Source organism: Neodiprion fabricii, chromosome 4, assembly GCF_021155785.1.
Source record: "Neodiprion fabricii isolate iyNeoFabr1 chromosome 4, iyNeoFabr1.1, whole genome shotgun sequence".
NCBI lineage: Eukaryota > Metazoa > Arthropoda > Insecta > Hymenoptera > Diprionidae > Neodiprion > Neodiprion fabricii.
The window spans coordinates 15,322,548-15,344,309 of NC_060242.1; the positions used below are offsets into that span (position 1 = coordinate 15,322,548).

General features: G+C 41.2%; 1 protein-coding gene and 1 long non-coding RNA gene across 19 annotated transcripts in view; one reads left to right on the forward strand and one right to left on the reverse strand.

Annotated features, from left to right (window-relative positions):
- LOC124181063 (transcription factor 12) overlaps window positions 1-21,762 on the forward strand; it is an 82,518-nt gene that overhangs the window by 55,593 nt on the left and 5,163 nt on the right. For 3 of the 18 annotated variants that reach the window (XM_046567230.1, XM_046567236.1, XM_046567237.1), the window contains 12 exons: window positions 13,596-13,680; window positions 14,447-14,583; window positions 15,242-15,520; window positions 15,710-15,874; window positions 16,656-16,715; window positions 17,270-17,422; window positions 17,503-17,620; window positions 18,193-18,349; window positions 18,887-18,976; window positions 20,702-20,791; window positions 21,326-21,471; window positions 21,574-21,728. In XM_046567230.1, the coding sequence (XP_046423186.1) occupies window positions 13,596-13,680; window positions 14,447-14,583; window positions 15,242-15,520; window positions 15,710-15,874; window positions 16,656-16,715; window positions 17,270-17,422; window positions 17,503-17,620; window positions 18,193-18,349; window positions 18,887-18,976; window positions 20,702-20,791; window positions 21,326-21,471; window positions 21,574-21,728 (1,635 nt within the window). Of the gene's footprint in view, window positions 1-5,775; window positions 6,463-13,595; window positions 13,681-14,446; window positions 14,584-15,241; window positions 15,521-15,709; window positions 15,875-16,655; window positions 16,716-17,269; window positions 17,423-17,502; window positions 17,621-18,192; window positions 18,350-18,573; window positions 18,867-18,886; window positions 18,977-20,701; window positions 20,792-21,325; window positions 21,472-21,573; window positions 21,729-21,762 lie in introns of those variants that run through there. The other 15 variants (XR_006870374.1, XM_046567221.1, XM_046567223.1 and 12 more) reach the window with 14 other exon arrangements.
- On the reverse strand, window positions 3,943-5,541 carry LOC124181068. The gene is made up of 3 exons (XR_006870376.1): window positions 4,991-5,541; window positions 4,596-4,917; window positions 3,943-4,201 (listed from the first exon to the last, which is right to left on the reverse strand). It is a non-coding gene; the product is annotated as an uncharacterized LOC124181068 (long non-coding RNA).

Consider the following 21,762-nt stretch of genomic DNA (forward strand, 5'->3'; position numbering starts at 1 on the left):
GGTTTCCACCGATTTTTTACTTAGTTTTTTTTTTACTCTTCTGGACTATGAGGCTGAAGTTAGTAACGTTGTCATAACAAAACATCATCACGGAAAAAATCGTTACCGTGCAATATCCGAATGACTTTGAAAGAGTTTGCTTTTAAAAATATGGGCATGTTTTGTTTAACATGTTTCATCAAATTTCAGATGATCCTAGAGGTGCGAAGTAACGGTTTCTTTTAAATATGTATTGTTAACAGTATCGTTACTAACTTCATCCTCATTCTAGACTAAGTAAAATGCGAAATTAATACGCTTTATTCGCTACAAAGAAAAATGTTTCGTCCTCAATTTGTTATTATACACTCCTCGATTAGTTGGTTATGAAAGCAAACAAAGAACCGGGATACGCCGGTTGTATGTACAATACATATAGGTATAACACGCATATACGATATGTATGTCATTCGGCCTCCCGCAAGCTGCGTGCTTAGTCAAAATAATCGTATATTTATCTGCCCTGCGTGTGTAGGTATGGAATACTTGTAAATTCAAATACTTGAACGTGAAAGTGTCGTCGGGGACGGGAGTTAATCGACAAAGCAGATATTCAAATATATTTTGTCCGCCTCCTCTCGGCTTCTGCGTGTGAACAGCCAAAGATGTGACGTTTTTCTTATTCTGTAATTGTATCATATACATATAATGTATACTTGGGGAAAATGAATCTGAGACGGCTAATTTTTTACACTAGACAGTTATGTTGGCAACACAGAGAAACCTACAGCGCCACAGTCGGCCGAACTCGAAACCAACTCTATCTCAATAAACATAACACAACCCATGACCGTCGAATCGTCGAAAATGACGTGTCAATCCATCAAGTCATTATCCCCGCGGTATTCAAAGATAAGATTTGATGATCATGGGTTATATTATGTTACTGAGATTGAGCTGACTATGACGCTGTAGGTTTCACTGTGTTGCCAACATAACTGTCTAGGGTCAAAAATTAGCCGCCTCAGATTCATTGTCCCCAAGTGTACGTGTTATATCTGCGTGAAACTGAAAAATTGACCATAATTGCACTTGAATGCGACGCGTTACGCATTGTAGACACGCAGTGCGATATGCACACGACGATGATGTTGATTCCGGTGTTCGGGGGGTAAAATGTTGTAAATATTACGCGACGTCTTGACTTTAAACCCTGGCTTGATATATGCATCTGTACGCGTGTAGTTGTTACATATGTATCATACCTTACGGTATAACCTCGCTGTTCCCTCGTTCTTCCCTCGCCTCTTCCGTTATAAATTATAATTTTCCTAGCGGGTGGTGGAAGCGAAGGCGGCGGAATAGCCGCCTCGTAAGTTAATGAATAATGACACACAATTCAGTGGCTCTCCGCGAGCAAATAAAATTTCATACACGAACGCAGGTTGTGCATATCGTCCAATCCCCCGGCATATCTACTTCATCGACCCGTCGCCGGTTATTATCCTCGGTCCTACGAAATCCAGCTTGCACGCCGCGGCATTCGCGAGAACGAAAGATACGACGTTGCTGATAAACCGCCGAGTATAGCCAGATACGCCGATTTCTCGATTCACGTTTTAACTGATCCAAAACCTCACGGTCTTATCTGTAAAAATCCGATTGGGTAGACGTAAGTAACGCTGCGGGTGGGTTTCCTTCCTTTATAGTAATAGTTGTATTAAAAAACGATGTAATTTAGTCTGTTTGGAATTTTCGAATGAGAATCTCTGTCGCGGATTTGACAGAGATTATCTCTCTCTCTCTCTCTCTCTCTATCTATCTCTCTCTCTTTTGTAGGTATGTATAGTTAACTCGACTCTATCGCTCTTTAGCTTTACTTTACCCGACCGAGCGACCAAGCGAAGCGAGTTATTAAATTTTTAATGTGTCCAAGTTGGCTACAACCCTCCTTCATCCTACTCCCGTGTAACGACTCCAACCCCAATCTCCTCTCTATATACCAAAACTCTCTCTCCCTACCGGCACCCTATACCTATACCTATCATACCTAGCTACCTACCTACCTACCTACCCCGAACCTGCTTCCAGGCTGTACGCTCTACGTACCTAGGTTTTTCTTCTCATTCCCGATGAGAGTAGTAATTGATTTAGCCTTCCGTGTAACACGGAAGGATTCTCACCTTCAACGCTTTTATCTTACAGAATACAAATTTATTTGAATATGCAGGTGTTTAGTTTTCCTTTTTGAGCGTTAGGATAAGTAAGACTGATCATAAACCAATCCCAGTCATAAAACAATTCCTGCTGTAGAATAGTACCAGTAATAGCGGATTTAGACTGCTGCTAACAAACGTTGCAGGATGAAAATCGTGGTCGAAACTTATCGCGGTGAGACCATTAATCTTAGGTTTTGCAATATAGTTGGTTTTACGATATAACTATAGCAGAGTCTCTCGCACTATGTGTGTTAATACATGTACGTGTACTATATTAATTTTGTATTATAGTCGCGACCGCCGCGCAGCCGTCCGGTTATTATTTCCTTGCAGCAAGATCTGCGCGCGTGCGGGAGGCGAGTGTGCATTTATTCTCTATATTCAAGTACGTAAATTAACACGACGCATGTGTAAGTGTTGCAGGATACGCGTGTAATGCAGAGTGTATACTGTATACGTATATTGTAACCGACCGTTGCAGCAGCGAGCAGCGCGAATCGCTACAGAGGTCAACTCCCTTTCATTTTATAAACTGGTGAGAAAAATTCGTCTCCCTCCTCTCCTCGCCTCTCCTCTCTCCTGTCTTGTCGATCCTTTACTCTTGGCCTGCTACCGCAGACCACCAGCTTCGTACTTAATACCTATACGTATACCTCTTACTTTGGTATCGATTGGCACGTATACCTAACCTGACACAATCCATTCTTGTACAATACAGTCTGCGATTTACTCTTCATTTTTCCTCCCTTATATCGTATACGTAGGTATGTGTAGCGGTGATTGTCGCGTAATAAAAAGATGTCGTTAAATACCATTGCTTGGAAATTTTGTTGGGTCTTCGAACTTCTTCCTGTATATTTATATCTTCCGGGGTTTTTTTCTTTCCATTTTACTTTTTTCTTTTTCAGAATGTATACAGTTTGACCGCGGGATCGCGCAGGTTCAGCGCCAAAAGCCAAAAATACGTTTCTAATTATCGAAACTACGTATAGCGCACTTATTTGCGTAATACGATATAAATATAAATTTTCAACGGTCTGTGTTTGAAGAGGATCTCATAGTGAAAATCGCAAATCTACCCATCCACCGTATAAAGTGATTTTTTATTCCAGCGGAGTGTATGGCTCACGCGTACTGGTAAAACAAGCCGATACGTTTAAGAATTTCGACGTAGAATGAGAAGACAGGTAAAAGTGTGCGTGCACTTACGGCGATATGCAGAGATTGTGCCGTGCCGTGTTGCGTAGGCAGGCAGCCGTGCCTCCTGAAAGACGTTCATCCTCTACTCGACGCGGCGCGGCACGTCGGCGTCGTTGTTCCCTCGGCGTCAAGCAGTCTAGCTGGGTATATAGGTAGGTATAGTAAGATACCACCGCGCATTCACTCTCAGTTCCCTCCTCGATACCTGACAAACCACGTCGCGTACTACCTTGACTCGCGAATGCGGTCTGCAGTCCTAATATATATATATATATATATATATCTGCCTCTATCTCTCTCACTGTCACTCGCACTCTCTCTCTCTCTCTCTCTGCCCATCGAGCGTGCATTGAGCTGGTAAAGATCAATGATTACGACAGTGCAGATGACGTCTATTCCCTAAGCATATTCCATGTCTTTCTTCTATTTCTCATTCATTCGAGCTGACTTTGCAGAGTAGAAACGAGAAGTAGGTAAGAAATAGACTGTAACTTATGAAGGTTGGTTTTTTCTTTATTTATTTTATTTTATTTTTTTGAAAATTCTCGGTCGGTATCGTGTGTTAAATACAATTATAATGAAAAAAAGAAGATAATAAAAACGTCACTTAAGCAGCTAACAGAGAAACGAGCACATCGGCTCGTTGGACGAGCATGACTTTTTAATACTCAACGTGCGTAGAACTGATTGCCAGCCAGGCAAGTCCCGGTATGTATCATTACGTCGATACGTGTTCTGCTTACCCATTATCAAGGTAGTCTTCTGAACTCAGGTTGCGGTTCGGACTTGAGCTGCTGTCCCTGCTGTACACGATTCATCGATTAATTTATTAGTCATTTTGATTGATCGCTCGGGGTGTTCGATAAATTAATTACGACGATGCGGTATATTGTAAGAGGCATAACAGAATACCGAATATGTTCCACGTTAACTTGAATATATGTGTGTGTGTATATATATATATATATATATATATCTGTTATAATATTCTTGAAAAGTTCTCAAACTATCCGGAATTGTTTGCTCATTTTTGTACAATGCCAAATAAGTATCGTATGTCAGTGAAAAGATAAACGTGTAAATAGACAAATAAAGAATTAAAATTGTTCAGCAGTAGGGTAAATATCCTGGGCGGAAGACGTGAGACTACTTTAATAGTCGCTGACGTCGAATCGTTGTTTAACTAATAACTCGTACCTGTGCAAGCAGACTTCTGTATAAACACTGCAGGCGCAGTTACTAACCGACCAACTCTAACGTGCCGGGTAAACAGCCTGAGCTGAGTAGATTAATAGCTAGCTGAGTAAAGTATAAGTAGTCGCGTAGCCACTGCTGGTAAGCTGCCTGCTGGGGTTCCGAAGCCCGGCAGCGGCGGCAGCGAATCCGAGGAAAAACTGCCCGCGGGAAGAAGCAACAGGTAGCAGATGCTCGTCGAGCATAGGAACGGAGCCTTCGTACGCCATGAAGGGACACAGTCAGCTGTGCGTGAATTCGTCCCTGAAGTCGCGGCTAGGAGGATCTGGAATTGGCACAATTCCGTAATCGGCCTCTGCATCATCCTCATAATCGTACAATCGCTAATATTTGCTTACCTACCGTTTACCGTGTAAGACGACCGCGGTCCGTCGCTCTGATTACCTGACATCCATTTTCGTCGATTTGCCGTCTTCGACTCTTGACCGGCTGACGAAGCTTCCTCGGGAGATGAGACGGGAGACATTCAACGCCTCGAGTGACGTAATCTCCAAAGGAACGTGACGATCGTCGAATGACGGTGGCTCAACGGGGACGATACTTCGCTACTTTGACGGACATTTTATTCCGATCCTCAGTCGGCGCTGTCCGTACCTTACTGTCTCGCGTCAAAGTCAAAGACGGCGACGACGACGACTCTCTCGAGGATGAGATACACCTCAGACTTACACATCTCCCGCGAGTTGGTTGGCTGGCATGCGGTACATACACGATGCATACGTCCTACTCGTGTCGCGGGTTTGGTCGCTCTCTCTCTCTCTCTCTTTGGCTCTCTCTCTCCCGCGACGCAAGTTGGTTGGTGGGGACTTCGGTCCGGCTTCGTTCGGTCTCTCCGATCCAGAGTCACCAACCAACCAGTCAGCTTAGCACCACAAGCTAGATAGCTGGCTAACCAACTGTTTTATTTCACCGCGTTGCGCCGCAGGTCCACCACCCCGTTCACATTTCTATCGAATCCGAACTTCGAGTCACCGATACTCGTTGGGGATTCACGGTTTCACTATCAATCTTACCGGCAGTTCGGCGTTTTGAGGTGCGCGATACCATTTTCCCCGCGAGAAATTTCTACGCGTGTAACGAGGTAACGACTCGTCGACTAGGTGTTCAAGATAATATTAAAAATAACCCGCTCTGCCTACGCCGTCATCCCGGAGGAGTCAAGTGTCTACCACTGCCAAGTCGAAACAGTAGCGTTGCATGGACACGAATAAGTTTTGGCAAAAAAAAATCGTTCCGAGTGTACGATATGCATGAAGTGTGATCGAAACGAGAGTCGGGGGTGAGATGAGAATCGATTATGGATCGCAGCTATCGCGGTGTTGAGGAGGGTTGTGCAACTGGTACAAAGGTACATCCAGGGTTCGAAATGATCAACCACCAGCGAAGCTTTAAGCTTGCACTCGGTGACTTCCGTGGCCCTGGAGATGACGAGGGTAAACTTGCCCGTGACTTTTACCAATTTCGCGTCAACAACGCAGATGACGACATTCCGACGACTGTCCGTGTGGATCGAGCTGCCGCTTCGCGGTGCGATAACAAAATACATTACCAAAGTATCGAGAACCACAATCATCGAACTCTCCACGGTTGTCCGCAAAGTTCTGGAGGGAACGTTCCTTACAGTAACTGCAGTGATCACGCGACCCTCGTACGTCGGACGAATCACGACGGTGTCGTCGTCACGTCTCCGATGACCCAGCTGTGCAATTCGGTATCGCCGATCATCACCGGCGGCGCGGGTTGCAGCGTATCGACAAACTCGTCGGCGAATTATTGGAAACAGTACTGCTGCACTGGACAGGAAAGCGGGGTAAAATCATTTAAATTATTGTAACCATTCGCTTGGCCTACCTGCGTAATGAATTTTCAAAGACACGGAAAAGTCCCGCTTCAACGATGCGGATTCCCTGTACCTACCGGGTGGGGGTCAAAACTTGGAAGGGTCAATATTTCGAATAATCGAACGAACATATCGAAATTTCAAACGTGTGAAAATAAAGTAACGAAAGATGAACCGTTCGAAATTTTGATTTTTGAAACTGCCACTGTCGTGTCAAGTCGTTCTACTAATTCCTACCCTTCCAAGTTTTGACCTCCGCTCTAACTATACACTGTTGCCGAATACCCACCCTTTGGTATTTTACCCTTGACGATTTTTCGCGTCTACGCGTCCACCCTCCTTTCGAGAGGTGTATGAATTTACGTAGTATGTACGTAGTGAAGACCCCAACGCGATTCTCAAAGGATATTGCGGGGCGTAGGCAAGCCACGCATCACGTCAAGATTCGGTATGCGAGGGCGCGTCGATTCTTTTAATATGATTGCTTGATGCTCAATGCGCTTACTAATACGGAATATTATTATTCGGTGGAGAGATTTATACCGAGCTACACTCACGGAGTTCAATGCAGCGGCACGTGGGCTTGGGACATTAAGAATCGAACGGCGTTTTGGTAGTAAAGATGCGAGAGAATTTCAAAGGTGTAGATAACGATGCGTGTAGGATAATGACGGATTATTACGAGCTTTACTAAATTTTATTTTAACTCATATTTTTTTTTTTTTTTTAATCTTGCATCATCGCTGAATCAATCGTCGCGGTATTCTAAGAGAAGATACTTCTGTTGTCTGATTAATACCGATGAATTATCGCCGATCGCAATGAACGCTCTCATGAAACTGTCACGTAGTGCATAAAATCGATGAAAACTTTGTCATCGCTATTTTGTGTAACTTTCCTGGTAGTCTGGTTAATTTCTGTACGTGGTTGTTGTTCGTTGTTTTCTTTTCCTTTCATCAATCTCTTCTTTCTCTACGATCCTTGCGGTGTAAAAAAAAAGAAATTGACAATCGCTACGCGTACAATATTTAGTCGCTAGTCGTTGATACGTGGTCTGACTGTATAGCAAGGTGAGAATCGGCCAGGTGTACTTTATTCTTACTTACTTACATATACTTACATACTTACTTACTCCTTCGCCCGCGGTACGTACAACTTATACGGCCGTACGTGTCCGCCTTCCCTCCCCCCACCCTATTTTCACCTCCTTGGCTTCTCCCCTCTTTTATATATATATATATATATATATATATATATATATATATTTCTAGCAGGTATACCTCCATGTGCAACGACGTACTACGTAGAGTCAGGACTTATAGTCGCGTTACTCTGCTGTGCATTTTGTCGACTAAAATAATACTTGTGGGAATGAGGCGACGTAACTAAACCTCGATGTTGAATTATTATTATTATTTTATTTTATTTTTGTTTCTCTTTCTTCTTCTCTTTTCTTCTCAACACCGCGATTGCAAATATATATTAGTACAAACGTATGTCGGTAATTGCGGTATCGTATGATCAGAATCACTACCCGGTATGCTTACAATTAGACTTGTTCATATTTTATACCCGTTTAGTTACACGCATGACGTGTACATATAATATACCTATGTGTAGGTATAATATAATATACGAATGACGCGTCGCGCGATCTCGAGTCGTTGCGCACCTGCTGCACTCGGCATCAGCGTTACTTCAGGGATCATTCAGGGTTACTTATCTTATTCTTGTCTCATTTCCAAAGATTACCCACCGCGCGTATACGACCGCATATCTGGCCATATAGATTCGCTGCTAAGGCCGCGAATGCGAAGGTCGAGGGTCGTGGCAGGAAAGAGACGCACCATAATCGACAACGACGATGCTAATCGTATAAGTTCTTTCGCAGTTTTCCCGTGCTGAATTTATCGCGTCACTGCAACACAAGTCACCATTTACCCTATAAGGGTAATCATGGACAAGGTTGAAGTTAGTAACGTTATCGTAACGAAACGTTGTGAAAAAAATCAGTATTTGCTCTATATTCATAATGATTTTGAAGGATCTAGAATCGCAAGATGTGAGTACGTTTTGTTTCATTACGATTTACTGAATTTCACACAGTTTCTAAATTGCGAGATAATGTAGGTTTTTCCTTAGCATGAATCGTTACGATAACGTTACTAACTGCAACACGATAATCATGGATATAGTTAGAGCCGGTTGTTGTACCGCGGTTATACCTCGCTCCGTTCATCACATGCAGCTTGGTAAAATGTTTTCGGAACGAACGAACGTCTCTTTTCTTCTTGACGTATATCAGCGATTATGAAAATTGAACAGCGAATTCGTACGGAATCCTTAATTCCTGGCGTTGATCATATTTATTTAATACGTTTTCAGGGGAACCCTCGTAACTTCACTATAAGGTTCGCTTCGCTGTCCGTTTGTAAAGACCGTTTTTCTCAGGAACGGGTTGAGGTATCAAGTTAAAATTAATATCAAATACTAATATCTACGGTCCCTTGGAGGTGTAAAAAATTCAAACTTCTAAGTCAACGCGATGAAAATATACGCCCATTCATGTCGCATATCTCGATACTTCCAGTTGCCCTAGAATCATGAAATTTGTAAAGAAGCAATGTCTCACAGCATAAGTAAATTAAAAAGTCCAAAAAATAATAACTAAGTTTGTACAGAACCCTCAGGGCGCGAGTCCTACTCGCACTTGTCCGGAATCTTTTTCTGGTGTTCGATGAGGGATGAAATTTGTGACAGAAAGGTGGGGAGGGGAGCTCTAGTAGTTGACGTTGCATATGACGTACAAGTATACCGCAACGTAAAAAGGGGGGGGGGGGGCGTATTGTATGTTTTGCGGCGTGGGAAGCTCGCGTGCCCACGCGGAATCAACAGGTTACCTTCCTCGCCGCGTTTGTTATACGTACGTCTATAAGTATACAAACGTGTATGCAAAAGTCGGTGGGTGGGTGGGTGGGTGGGTGGGGGTGAAGGGGTTAAGAACGTCTCAATTTGTCTGTTAACCGTAACTCGCATACATCCATTCCTCGTGTATTGTAATACGTTTGAGGTGGTGTCGTGTCGCGAGGGTGACCGTTGAAACGCACCGAAGGCAACACTGACCGGAAATATACGTCTGTACCTTACACGAATATACATCGGGAAGTGGCAACACGCAATATCCATCCACGTACATTTCCGTATATCTAAATGTCTGGCGGTGCAGGCTGCTTATAGCTGGACACCCGTGCATGGGAAAAGGCAACGACGACCCGCCCGTATAACGTAAGAAACTTCTGACGAGAGCCGGTTGGGGCGAAAAGAAAAAAAAGAAACGAAAGAAGGAAAGAATGGAAAGACTCGTACGAAGAAGACGAAGAATAATTAAAGAGGGAAAAAGAAGGAGGATAATGAGATGGAGGTAATTTGCATAAACGCCGTAAGGGGGAGGGATCGAGTGTAACGTGAGTGGTATAATAACTATACCTTGTAATTGCCTAGCGAGCATTCATTCTAATGCTTCTTTTTCTTTTCTTTTTTTTTTTTTCACGGTGCCTGTTTTTTCTTTTTCCGTTTCTGTGTAATTATTTTATTTGTTTATTTAATTTTGTTTTTTTTTTTTCACTTTCCATGCGTATATCAGGTACAAATTCGAACGTCGGGTACAAAAAAAAGTACTGTAGGGTGTATGCATCGTTGCACTTTGTTTTTGCACTACAGATCAACGCGTTACGGTAATATTATGAACCGCCGCACTGCTGCAACGAAGAGCAATTCGATTCTTGTAACGCTGCTGTATACATTTTGTGCGCGTATAGATATATGTTGTTGTTGTTGTTGTTGTTATTATGGAAATTATTATAGATACGGTTTGCGTTACTCGAGAGTCGAAGAACCTCTCTGCAGCCACTGGTGTTGCAAAAAGGTAGAAAGAAAAGGAGAACAAAAAAAAAAAGTCCACACTTGCATAGGTGTGTAAATGATAAATGAGAAACCTTTGTGGTGGTGTCGGTCATACACGCGTCACTCAAGGCCACGCGATCAGAAATTCAATCGACTATACCTAGATCAGGTATATAGTACAGGCACGTGTGCTTAGAAGATGGATAAGTGTGGTCCAGGTCGATTATACCCCGACTTTCACGAAATTAAGATTCGTCGTCGCGGATTGACATACTTGCCAATAAACAATCGTCGTCTATGTATATATATATATATATATATATATGCCTGATGAAAAATCGAGTGGTGTGCAGTTGGTACGAAGCGCAGAAAATTATAGGTACATAGTTGTCAGACGTGAATCATGAAATTGTTATACCTTATAAGTCGATGCTTATTGAATTTGTCCTGCGACGAGATGATCCATTATTTGTCTAATGCCACAAGTATATTACCCGGGAAAACGGTTATTCACGCGTTATTGGCTGAGTTCCCACGGTTCAACGGGTGTGACACTGTATGGATACCAACAGCATATACCTCTATACCTGCGGTATAATAAAACATACGGGCAAAGAAGTGTGTGTATAGGTAATAGGTTATAAGCCGCGATGCTAAGATGAAATTTAACGATAAGACACCTGCGCTGGTCGGTACATTCGTACGGTCTCGGCGGGAACACGGCTAAGAGAGCTACGAGGTTCTTGGGTAATTAATGCAAGGTTAATTTACTTGTCTCGTACTATTTGGTCATCTTCCCTGGCTTCGAGAGAGAGAGAGAGAAAGAGAGAGATAGGCAGATTGTTTCTACGAGGTCGACAAACAATTAAGAAGCTGTTTCCGTGCACGTGTCTGTATTACATTTAGGAAATGAGGGAGAAAGATAGTGAGAAGAAGGGGAGTAGGGTAAGAGGTAGAGAAACAAGAAATAGATGAAGGAAAAAAGGAACAACAAACTTTTGACTCGTCAACGCGCGATCGTTCGTTCGGGTCGTTAATCGTAATAGAATTTAAATAAAGTTTAAAAGGTGTATCAAATACGGCACGATAGAAAAAGAAAGAGATACGGAGAAAGAAAAAGCGCGACTGACATTTCGTGTCTCTCTCGCGCTCTTCGACACGTGCGCGCTAGCACACATACACAGAGAGAGAGAGAGAAAGAGAGAGAGAGAGAGATAGAAAGTTTTTATTAACGAGCAGAATGCCCCGACTTATAAGACAATACACACATACATGTGAGATATACGTACAATATGTTGAATAAATTCACACTGTCAATATCATCAGATCTATCATTCTGTTTTTATATCTATGTACGTATGTATGTATGACCACATTATAGGTACTCGCGAATCAATAGTATACCTAAAGTATACCTATTTGCGGTTTGCATAAAAAAGAAGGACGGATGGAGAAAACAATAAAAAAAAAACTCGCAATATTATCACCGTTAGACACAGAATGATCTATGGATCTTAAGACGGCAGGTGCACCTCTGTATAGCTATATTGTAACCTATGTAGGTACAGATATGTGAAACAACTCACATGCGGGCGATGTAGACGTATGTACAGGCATAGTACTGACATGCCTCCGGCGCAAGATCCGTTCCGACTTTTTTTCTCTTGTTAGACTCGACTCTTTTTCCGTTATTATCCGTACTCTTTAATTGCTCTTCGATGCTCGTACTACTCGTCGGTCATTATTTATTCATTCATTTCATTATTTGTCCGTCTTTTCATAAATTGACAGATGTAACAAACCCTGATCTACGCTGCGCGATTACCGCAGTTTGTGGATATTCACAGCGGGTTGCGATTGTATTTCTCTTGCTCGTTCCGATATTCCGACCTCACGCCAATCTCTGTAGTCAGATTTTTGTCGCGTTGGCCGTATGGCGAACCTCAAGAGTTATATGCGACCTACGTTAGTATAGGAAAGAAAGGACGACACGTTGCTCGATGTCCCGACGTCTAAATCAATGCTTCTATCGGACAGTTATATTGCCAAAGAAATCGCTGACGTTGCTGACCCCGAGGGAAAGAGGAGATACGGAACCCGACGTAATATTAGGATTCCGTTCGGTCGGACGTTCTTATATTGTAATATAGGTATCGCCGTTTGCTTACGTAGGTGTTGAAGTACAATTTATCTCTTTCCGTGATGTCTTAATATATGAATTACGATGATTTCTGTCGGGTTTGGTGACGAGACTACGGGATCATCGATTCGTTGACTAGACACCGACGACGGTAACGCCATGAAATAACGCCATGAAATAACGCCATGAAATAGAAAGCTATGCTGACTTTGTCGTCCTGACTTGAAACAAACAAAACCGAAAGAAGCACAAAAAATTGAAGAGATACATGACAACGCCTCCCTCTCCACCTCAATGACTCTTGGGACATCAACCTGCAACCACACTGCGATACGGAACGGAAGAGGAAATGTTAAATGCTGGAACCTTTAAGAGAGGCGGCTTGAGCTAGAGTCGCATACTTGAAGCGACAGTATTGCCTTACCCTTCGTCGGATGCGGGCGAAACCTTTGTGTGACATGGGACAGAAGTTACCGTCCCGATTTAACGTATAAACATTGTTCGTTATCGGTGATCGGTGTTTATTTATTCATATTTTCGTTTTTTTTCGTTTTTTTCGTTTCATTTTTATCCTAAGTTTTGCGGTCAGAAATTAATCCATTCGAGATAGGCACACACACTGTGTTTGCGATTGCAGGTTTAAAATGTTCGTGTATCCGATCAGCTACGGAGCTCATAAAATGGTACCAAAACTCGGCTAAATATGCGTAATGTATAACACAGATAAAATGCTAATCGAAGATGCACGCAACTATCTCATCGTGGAAATAGTTGGAAGTTGTGAAAGTTTCGTATCTCTCAACTTCTTCGCGTTTTGTATTTTTTCTCGATTTGACGATAATTTCCATAAGTACAATATCTGCGCCTTTTATGTGTTTTTTTAAATCAAAGATATCAGGATTGATGATCAGTTTTTGAACATCTGTTCTTAAAATATAATTAAATCCATCGATCGCTGATCCTTGGGTTGAATTCATGAGAAAAATGTATTCATTTTTATATAACGATAGATCGACCGATGTGATTGTTAAAATTTTGGATATTTTTCATCTGCTTTCAGTATGGCTCCGACGAATTCGGTCAGGACTCACCAAGGTACACCTCCCCAAAAGCCGCGGCACTCTACGCCGACCACTATTATCTTGGTGAGTGTATAATTATTCTCTTCAGATTTTTCATTAATCTCATTTATAGCTTCATCCTTTTCCATTCATATATAATACCATTTACCTCGTGTTGTAAGCACCACCTCATCCTACAACCAGCTTTGTCCCTTTCCTTTTTTTTTTTTTATTTTAACTGTTATTCGTAGAAGTGGTTGTGAAGTAAACTGAGTAGAATATACTAATAAACGAGGAAGTGATATGAAATAAAGAAATGGTCGACACTTCGGCCGAAGTTGTTTTTCTACTGTACCTACCTACCATTTACGTCTATCCGTTTCGCGGCAAAGACTGCTGCTTCGGAGATCGATATGTAATATTAAATGTTCCGTGTGCGGGGAATATTACTTTTCTTTCTAAAGAAGTACAATAACCTGCCGGAGAGAACTATATGTGTCTCGTAATTTTTATTAAACTTCTTTCACTTCGTATCGCTGCTTAGACAGAAAGGTGATACTATAGAACTGATCCTGTGGGTCGATAATAGGTGCAAGAACAAAGTAAACTTTGCAATTTTCAAATTTTCAATTTCATTACCATCAAATTGGGAGTTGGATGGGGTTTGCCAATTGAAGAGAACGAACTCGTTTGGAAAGTATCGTTAGGTTCAATAACTCGACAATCAATTTTCGTGCTCCATCGGAAACTGTGTTTAGAAACTTGGCTGCTAGTCCATCCATCCATTCATCTTCTCAATTACCACGCAAATGTCACAAAAATCAATTAATATATGGTTATTCTCGTTCAGATGACAACGGACCTGGAGCGGGCCCTGGTGATCCATGGACAGGAAGCACAGGCGGAGTGCAACCTCCGTACAGTGGCTACGCACCATCCCATTTGGCACAGCCAGCTTACCCCATGCACATACCCCATGACCCTATGGTAAGAATGGATAAGTTTTATTGCAATTAATAACACTGAGGAGTTCGGTGGTACGAGCGACTGCAGTTCGCTGAGAAACTGCGGCAAAGTGCAGATACAGATCAGAATATTAGGCTCTGATTTATTGTAAGCAACGTTATAGAAGTTTGAAATACAAATGTTCGTGAATTCATCTACAACAATTATTATTGATTAGCGGATAGCCTCGTTACCTCTTTCTGTAGGGTTGAGAGGCTGAGAGACACTGGGGAAGTGCAGCATAAGCCGAATGAGTCAGAGTATCTATATATAGTTCAGCTCTCCTGCTACATCATGTTTCTAGTCAAGTGCAGCAAGCAGCCTCTGTTTGATTTACGCAATTACACTACTTAGCGATACCACCGCTGCGCGCTACTATCCTCCTACTACTACCTCATTTTTATACCTACTAGATCTCGTACCAACACAGAAGTCTTCTTTGGAAGTCATTGATGTATGTTATATAGTCGAAGTAGAAAGGGAAAAGAATGTACTGAAAAATCAAGATACAGAGCTTATGCGATTATTTATATGACTTCAAACCCTCATTGAGGAGTTCAGTATTGTTTTTCGACTCCTTGGCAATTTTCAATAACAAGAATGATCGTTGTAATGATGAATAAAATATTTCCAATTCAAGGCATATCCCGTGATATCGCCGAACGGTGATACGGCAGCCCCGATACTTGGTTCAGCTGTTACGAGTGCTGCGTCTTTACCACCGATGTCAACGTTTCGAGGTAGCGCGGCTGTAGCAGCTGGCAGTGGGACGGGAGCCCCATCTCCCGCTTCCTTGCAGTACAGCCACAGCCCCGGAGCTCCGCCACCAGCCCCCAGTGCACCAAGTGCGACAACCAACAACCAGCCAACGCCAGGAGACACCCTTGGCAAAGCGCTTGCCTCTGTTGTGAGTGCAAGAGTACGTGTCCCTCACGCATCTCATTTCTTCTTAAAGCCGATGTCGACTAAACCCAGTAAAATAGTCAACCTTGTGCGGGAATTCATCCCAAGCGAAGCAATTTATGCATGTGTATAAGACGCATTGAACAGTTTCTCAAATGCGGTCTAGATTTTGCACGAATTCTTGATTGTCTTTCCATTTCCTCAGATTTATCCCACGGACCAATCGGTATCTAGCTATAGCAGTAACCCTTCGACGCCGGTTAGCTCACCCCCTCCGTTAACGGGCTCCGCACCAGGCTGGGCCTCAGGCACAGCCCCAGTTTCCCCACATTTTGCGGCAGACCCAAATCGTGGCGGAACTATTCACATGGTAAGTTTTATTTACTTGTGATTTTGTCTGAAGACATTATTGTCTTTTACCCACCTGTCCCTTTTTGATATACCTGTCCTTTCTTTTCTTGCTTTATCCCTCTTTCCCCTCCCTTTACTCATTATGTATTTTACATCAACATAAACTGGATAATAGGCTGTTTTACTGCATTAATTACCCAGTAAAAGTTGCTTTGATTAATTATTTTTTCTCAGCAACTATTCAAAACCTTTCTACGACTAGCCTTAACAGTTCTTGTTTAGGTTAGCTGAAAATGGGATGCGATGAACTCCTGATAATACTCTCACGTATACGTGTAATAAAAACCAATAGGCAGCGAGAGTATTTTTATACAACTAAAGACGAACTATGGATTTGCAGTGTACAAAATTGGAGAAAAACAAAGAACTCCATAGAATAGTTGCTGAATACTAAGAGCATAACTACACATATCTTTTCCCTTGAGGGATTTCGATCTAAACATTGTTGAGAGATTAATTGTTTTCATTAAAACGCATAGAAGGTAGACTCGGAATTATTCTAACGAATTGAAAATTGTTCTAATTTCATTATTTCAATGGAAATAGCTTTGGGGATGCACAAAGCATGAGAAACACACGGTGAGGCAGAGAAAGAGAAAGAGAAAGAGAGAGTGCACCAATAATTAATTTATTTTTTGTGTTGTCTTTTCTTTTTAACTTTTTACCCTTCTTGTTTGTTGTGAACGTTGTGTTGAATTGGTTGTTTTGGTTTTGTTGTTGCGTTGGTGTTGTGTGTGAAGCCGGCACCAGAGCAGCAGAGGCTAGATGATGCCATCGGCTTCCTGCGCGACCATGCCGAGGTGAGGATCACCGTTTTTTATTTACTTGCCCATTATGTATTCAATTAACACAAGAATTACGTGACCATGCATTTGGTTTTTCATTTTGCAAAACCTTTCTCATTTTCTTACATCAGGAATTCGGTTTGTCTTGATTGACTAACAATTTTTTATCAGATCGTCCACAATTGTATTCTCCTTCATCTTTCTTGTTACGCGTTTCAATAGATTGACACAGGGTTTGATTGATAACCGTTTCTTAGTTTGGAAAAATCAGAATGCTTTGAGCTTAATGTTGTTACACCTTATTTTTAAAGTGGTGCGGCATGTAGAACACTACTAAACGACATGTATAATGAAATCTTAAAGATGCTTAAAAATCTGTCACACTTTTACCAAAATCACATGATCAAGTCACATGATAAGAATATGAATATGAAAGAAGAACAAAGAAAGAAACGCATTATGGACGATCAACCTTAGACAGACGATTAAGTTTGAACCGTATAAAATGGTAATAAACATCTCATTGATGGACGACCAAAATGTAATCGAGTCGGGTCTATGGTATTCTGTTGGTACAGGGAACACGGATGGAGGAGCGACTGGACGATGCAATCAATGTACTGAGGAATCATGCGGAAAGTCAGCTCGGCTTGCACCTCGCACCTGTAGGACCTCACGCCTCGTTATATTCCCATACCTCACCCCCACAGTTGGACCATTTAGTAAGTATATCGATGGGAGTATTGACTGTTATGAATAGAGTTGGGACTTACTTTTGAAAATTGTGCATCTCGCTTTGCAGACGAGTCCTCACCCTGCGGTAACAGTGGCGCAACCCCAGGGTTCGTATCCTGGTCTGACGTCAACACCCGACACAGATGGTTCTATAAAAATCGAGAGGTTACCTGTTTCAAATGCCAGTAAGTTAATGTCCATTGTTACACGAAAGTATGGTCAATTATTTTCGAGGAAAGATATCAAGATCCTTTCCGGAATTTCAACAATCTTCCTAAATGATAACACATGCCATGTGGCTAGAGAGGCAGACTGGCTTGCAACTTGTCTGTTTGAATTTTCCGTATATCTAAACTTGAATCACCTTGTTGTAAACGACGGCGAGATTCTTATATGGGTATCTCGGAGAGAGTCTGGCCATTGTGCGTTATATCAGATATAAACTCGACGACTATTACAAATGACTAGATACTCGTAAACGTTCCGTGAGCTAGCATCTATTATCTACCTCTAGGCTCGTGACGCATATGGCGTATGTCTAAATTAGGATTATACTCGGTCACTTCCTGCTTTTAATTGGTGAACGCATTCTTGTTCATTAAAATGAACTGCATTATACTAATAGTGACTATCACGTATTTCTCTGCGGGTGTTCCTAATTATGTGTCCCAATATTATCGCATTTAGATTATGCCCTCGAAATATTGTTGAAACACTCTATACTACACTCGTTTAAGACAGTATCAATAATTAGTAGAATATATATCTTTAGAAAAGAGGAAAGATCCGCCAGACAGTAGTGGCGGCGAAACAAAACCTTCGAGCAGCGACTTGGTCACTGGAGCTGGTGTCATAGGAGCCTCTACCGTCAATTCGACGTCGCAAGGGAAAGGCACCAAGAGATCGCGCAGATAGTAAGTGTTTTCCTAATTACTCGCAACAGTAGAATAGAAAGCAAAAAAACAAAGAAGAAAAACTTCCAGATTCATGTCTATCATATTTTTTTCTTTTTTTTTTTTGCTTCTTTTTTTTATGTATTTTACGTATTCAAATTATTTATTCCTTCAGTTTTTGATGGTCGGGAAAAGATAATACTTAACAGTTAGAAATTCGATAGAAACTTGAGATCAATTAATAGCAGGTGGTGGTGCAGCTGACGGATCATCTCGCCGTTCAATGATTATTAGGACTTACCGCTGTCTATCATGTTTAAGGGGTTATGTTAACCCAATTCATACTTCGTTTCCGATCAATCAATACGAGTTACTATTCGTTAGCATATCTTACAGATTCACGAATAGATTGTTGGGTAGATTGAGAAATAAAGCAAAGTATACTCTTAGTGTGGAAGAGAGAAATCTATTGCCATTGATTTTCATCATTGTTTGATTTTTAAAATCGCAAAAAAAGTGTGACGATATAAACTAACTTGCTGTGTCTTTAAACAACCGTTGTTCGAGCGCTGAGGAAGACTGCGACGACCCTGGCACTAAAGCGGTGCGTGAAAAAGAAAGACGACAGGCTAACAACGTTCGTGAAAGGTTAGTGAGCACACGCAGTACGCACTATTCGCATTTTGGTCCAAATCCTTGTAACATTTCCTCTGAAATTTTTGCCTGCATTTTGTCATATGACAACAATCACGTCAACATGTTATTAATCTTCAGTTCCGATTGTATCTACATTTCACGCGATATCAGTCAACTTTTAGTTGGCAAAGCAATTGAATTGCAAGTTTTTACTACAATGTTACTGGACTCGATACAGTATGACTTTTCTCTTATCTTCACTCCAGCGAAATCGAATCTGTACGTTTTCATTGTCAGTTCCTTTACTCAAGTTTACGGCCAATTAGAAGTGATGTCCGATCGTGCCTGTATAAACCCTCATTTTACCTGATTTTGCGACTGATTAGCCTTTTCCAAACGAAGGCAACTGTAATTGGAATATATGACAAACTTTAGGATTCATTAACAATTCTATATCACTGCTACACAATTTCAGGCAGCAAGTATATTATAGTACTCCTGTTACCTGTCTGTAAATCTTTCTTACTACTGTAAGGCCCGTCTTTATGTAAATGGAAATCAAAATGTTGCCAGTTGCAAACAAAAATGAGACATGATTTAGAATTTCTCACAAGCTGGTTGGAATCAGTTTCAGTTTTATGCAGCTGGAATTTAGCTATCAAGCATGTTCTGTTATAGACCTGTTTTTTTCGTAATATTGGTACACATTGGTTTTTGTTCATATTTTCTTTTGTTGTTTCAAGTGCAACAGATTCATTGTATTCTAGGATAAAATTTATCATCTCCCCCTTTACACTAAAACCTTGTTTTATTTCAGATTAAGATGTGATTTGTAAACTCATTACAACATTTACCACGTTCGAGTATTCCAGTTATTCCTGATTAACTTATCTCTTGTTTTTTTTCCTTGGTCTTTACTCTCATTTTTATTTTGTCCTGTCTACTCTATGTAATAGACAAGAATCATCTTTCTCTGAAATATAACTAGACGTTCCTACCTTTGTTTAAAATGAATTTATTCGAAAAGTTTTGATTGCCAAACAATCAGCGAAAAGAGTTGGGAGAGCATATGAGAGGGAGGGAGGGAGAGAGAGAGCGAGAGCGAAAGCGAGAGCGAGAGCGAGAGCGAGAGCGAGAGCGAGAGCGAGAGCGCGAGAGATAGAGAGAGAGAGAGAGAGGGAAAAACAACAAAATCATCAACGTACAAAGAGTATGGGCCTTTCAGATGAAGTTGAAGAAAAATTAGTTTTTCCGTTTAGGGTTGGCCTTTCTCTGAGCCAGCTTAAAGAAAACCTCTAGGAAAATAAAAAGAAAGGAAATCACCTCAGTTCCTAAGAAAATCCAATATGGACCCAAGTGCGTGTGTTCATTAATGCAAGTTGTTTTGAAATATTTTTTCGTCGATGAAAACACGAATCACATGAATCTCACGAATCAACAAATCATTAACTTATAAATATTAAATGAAAAAACTAACAGACTCTATCGCTCGAACAACATCACTAAATGACGGTTTTTACCCATGTCACAGTTATCAAAGAATCATTTTGTATAAGTAGAACTGGTCACCTGCAAATTCATCCGATTTTTGAATTGTTAATTTTTTTGTGACGGTGTTTGTAGCTCTCACTAAATACGTCTTATTAACGCTGGATAATCTAGCTCAACGTTTTTTTACTTTTAATTGTTAAGACTGTCAAATCAGGTGATTAATCGAGTATTGTTATTGCGCAACTGTTGTTCGAGCGCCGAAGACGAGGATGATGATCCTGACATGAAGGCTCAGAGGGAAAAGGAGAGGAGGCAGGCCAATAATGCTAGGGAAAGGTAAGACCCTAAGTTGAAGAATAAGAAAACAAAAACAATTTGCTGCATACTAATTGTTTATAAAAATTGTACATAAGCGAAAATATGCAATTCAATGTTACATGTTGTGTCTATATGTATGTAATCTATACAACGAACCGTAACATTTTAATTAACTGGCCCGTAGTCTTTGTATAGTATGTTTTTTTTGAATTCTATTTTATTTTGGTATAAATCACTAATCGTTTTCAACTGGATCGCGCGACTTACAGCAAGAGGTGACAGAGCTAAAACTCATTGTACAAGACACACGTTCATATCGTTTCAACAATATATTCTGTCGTTAATAATAACAGGGATCACCCTGATGCTTTTGACGTGCTCCATTGTGTAGTCAATTTTTAATCTAACTACACGCATTATAGCTTGTTGTCATAAACAACTGGGTATGGATGGATAATAGTGGATATTCCCTGTTCCTCGCTTAAACAATGGGATACGCAAATATATTATACTATGCGACATTCGTTGTTTTTTTTTTTTTTTTCTATCCAGGATACGTATTAGGGATATTAATGAAGCTTTGAAGGAACTTGGCAGAATGTGTATGACGCACCTAAAGACCGACAAACCACAAACTAAACTTGGCATTCTTAATATGGCTGTCGAAGTTATTATGACCTTGGAGCAACAAGTCAGAGGTATTTATCCTACATCTATCAACCTATTGTTATGCATGGTTAATAGAAATGTGAAATGACTGTGGTCGTAATTAAAAAATGACTATCAATTCCTCTTCCCAGAACGGAATCTAAATCCAAAAGCAGCGTGTTTAAAAAGAAGAGAAGAAGAGAAAGCTGAAGATGGTCCCAAATTACCTGGACATTTAGCTACCCACATAGCGCATCCTCATCCCCATCCGCACTCGCACTCGCAGCCGCCATTCCCCGCGATGCCTGTAAGTTTTTTTCTGTTCTATCTAACATTTGGCT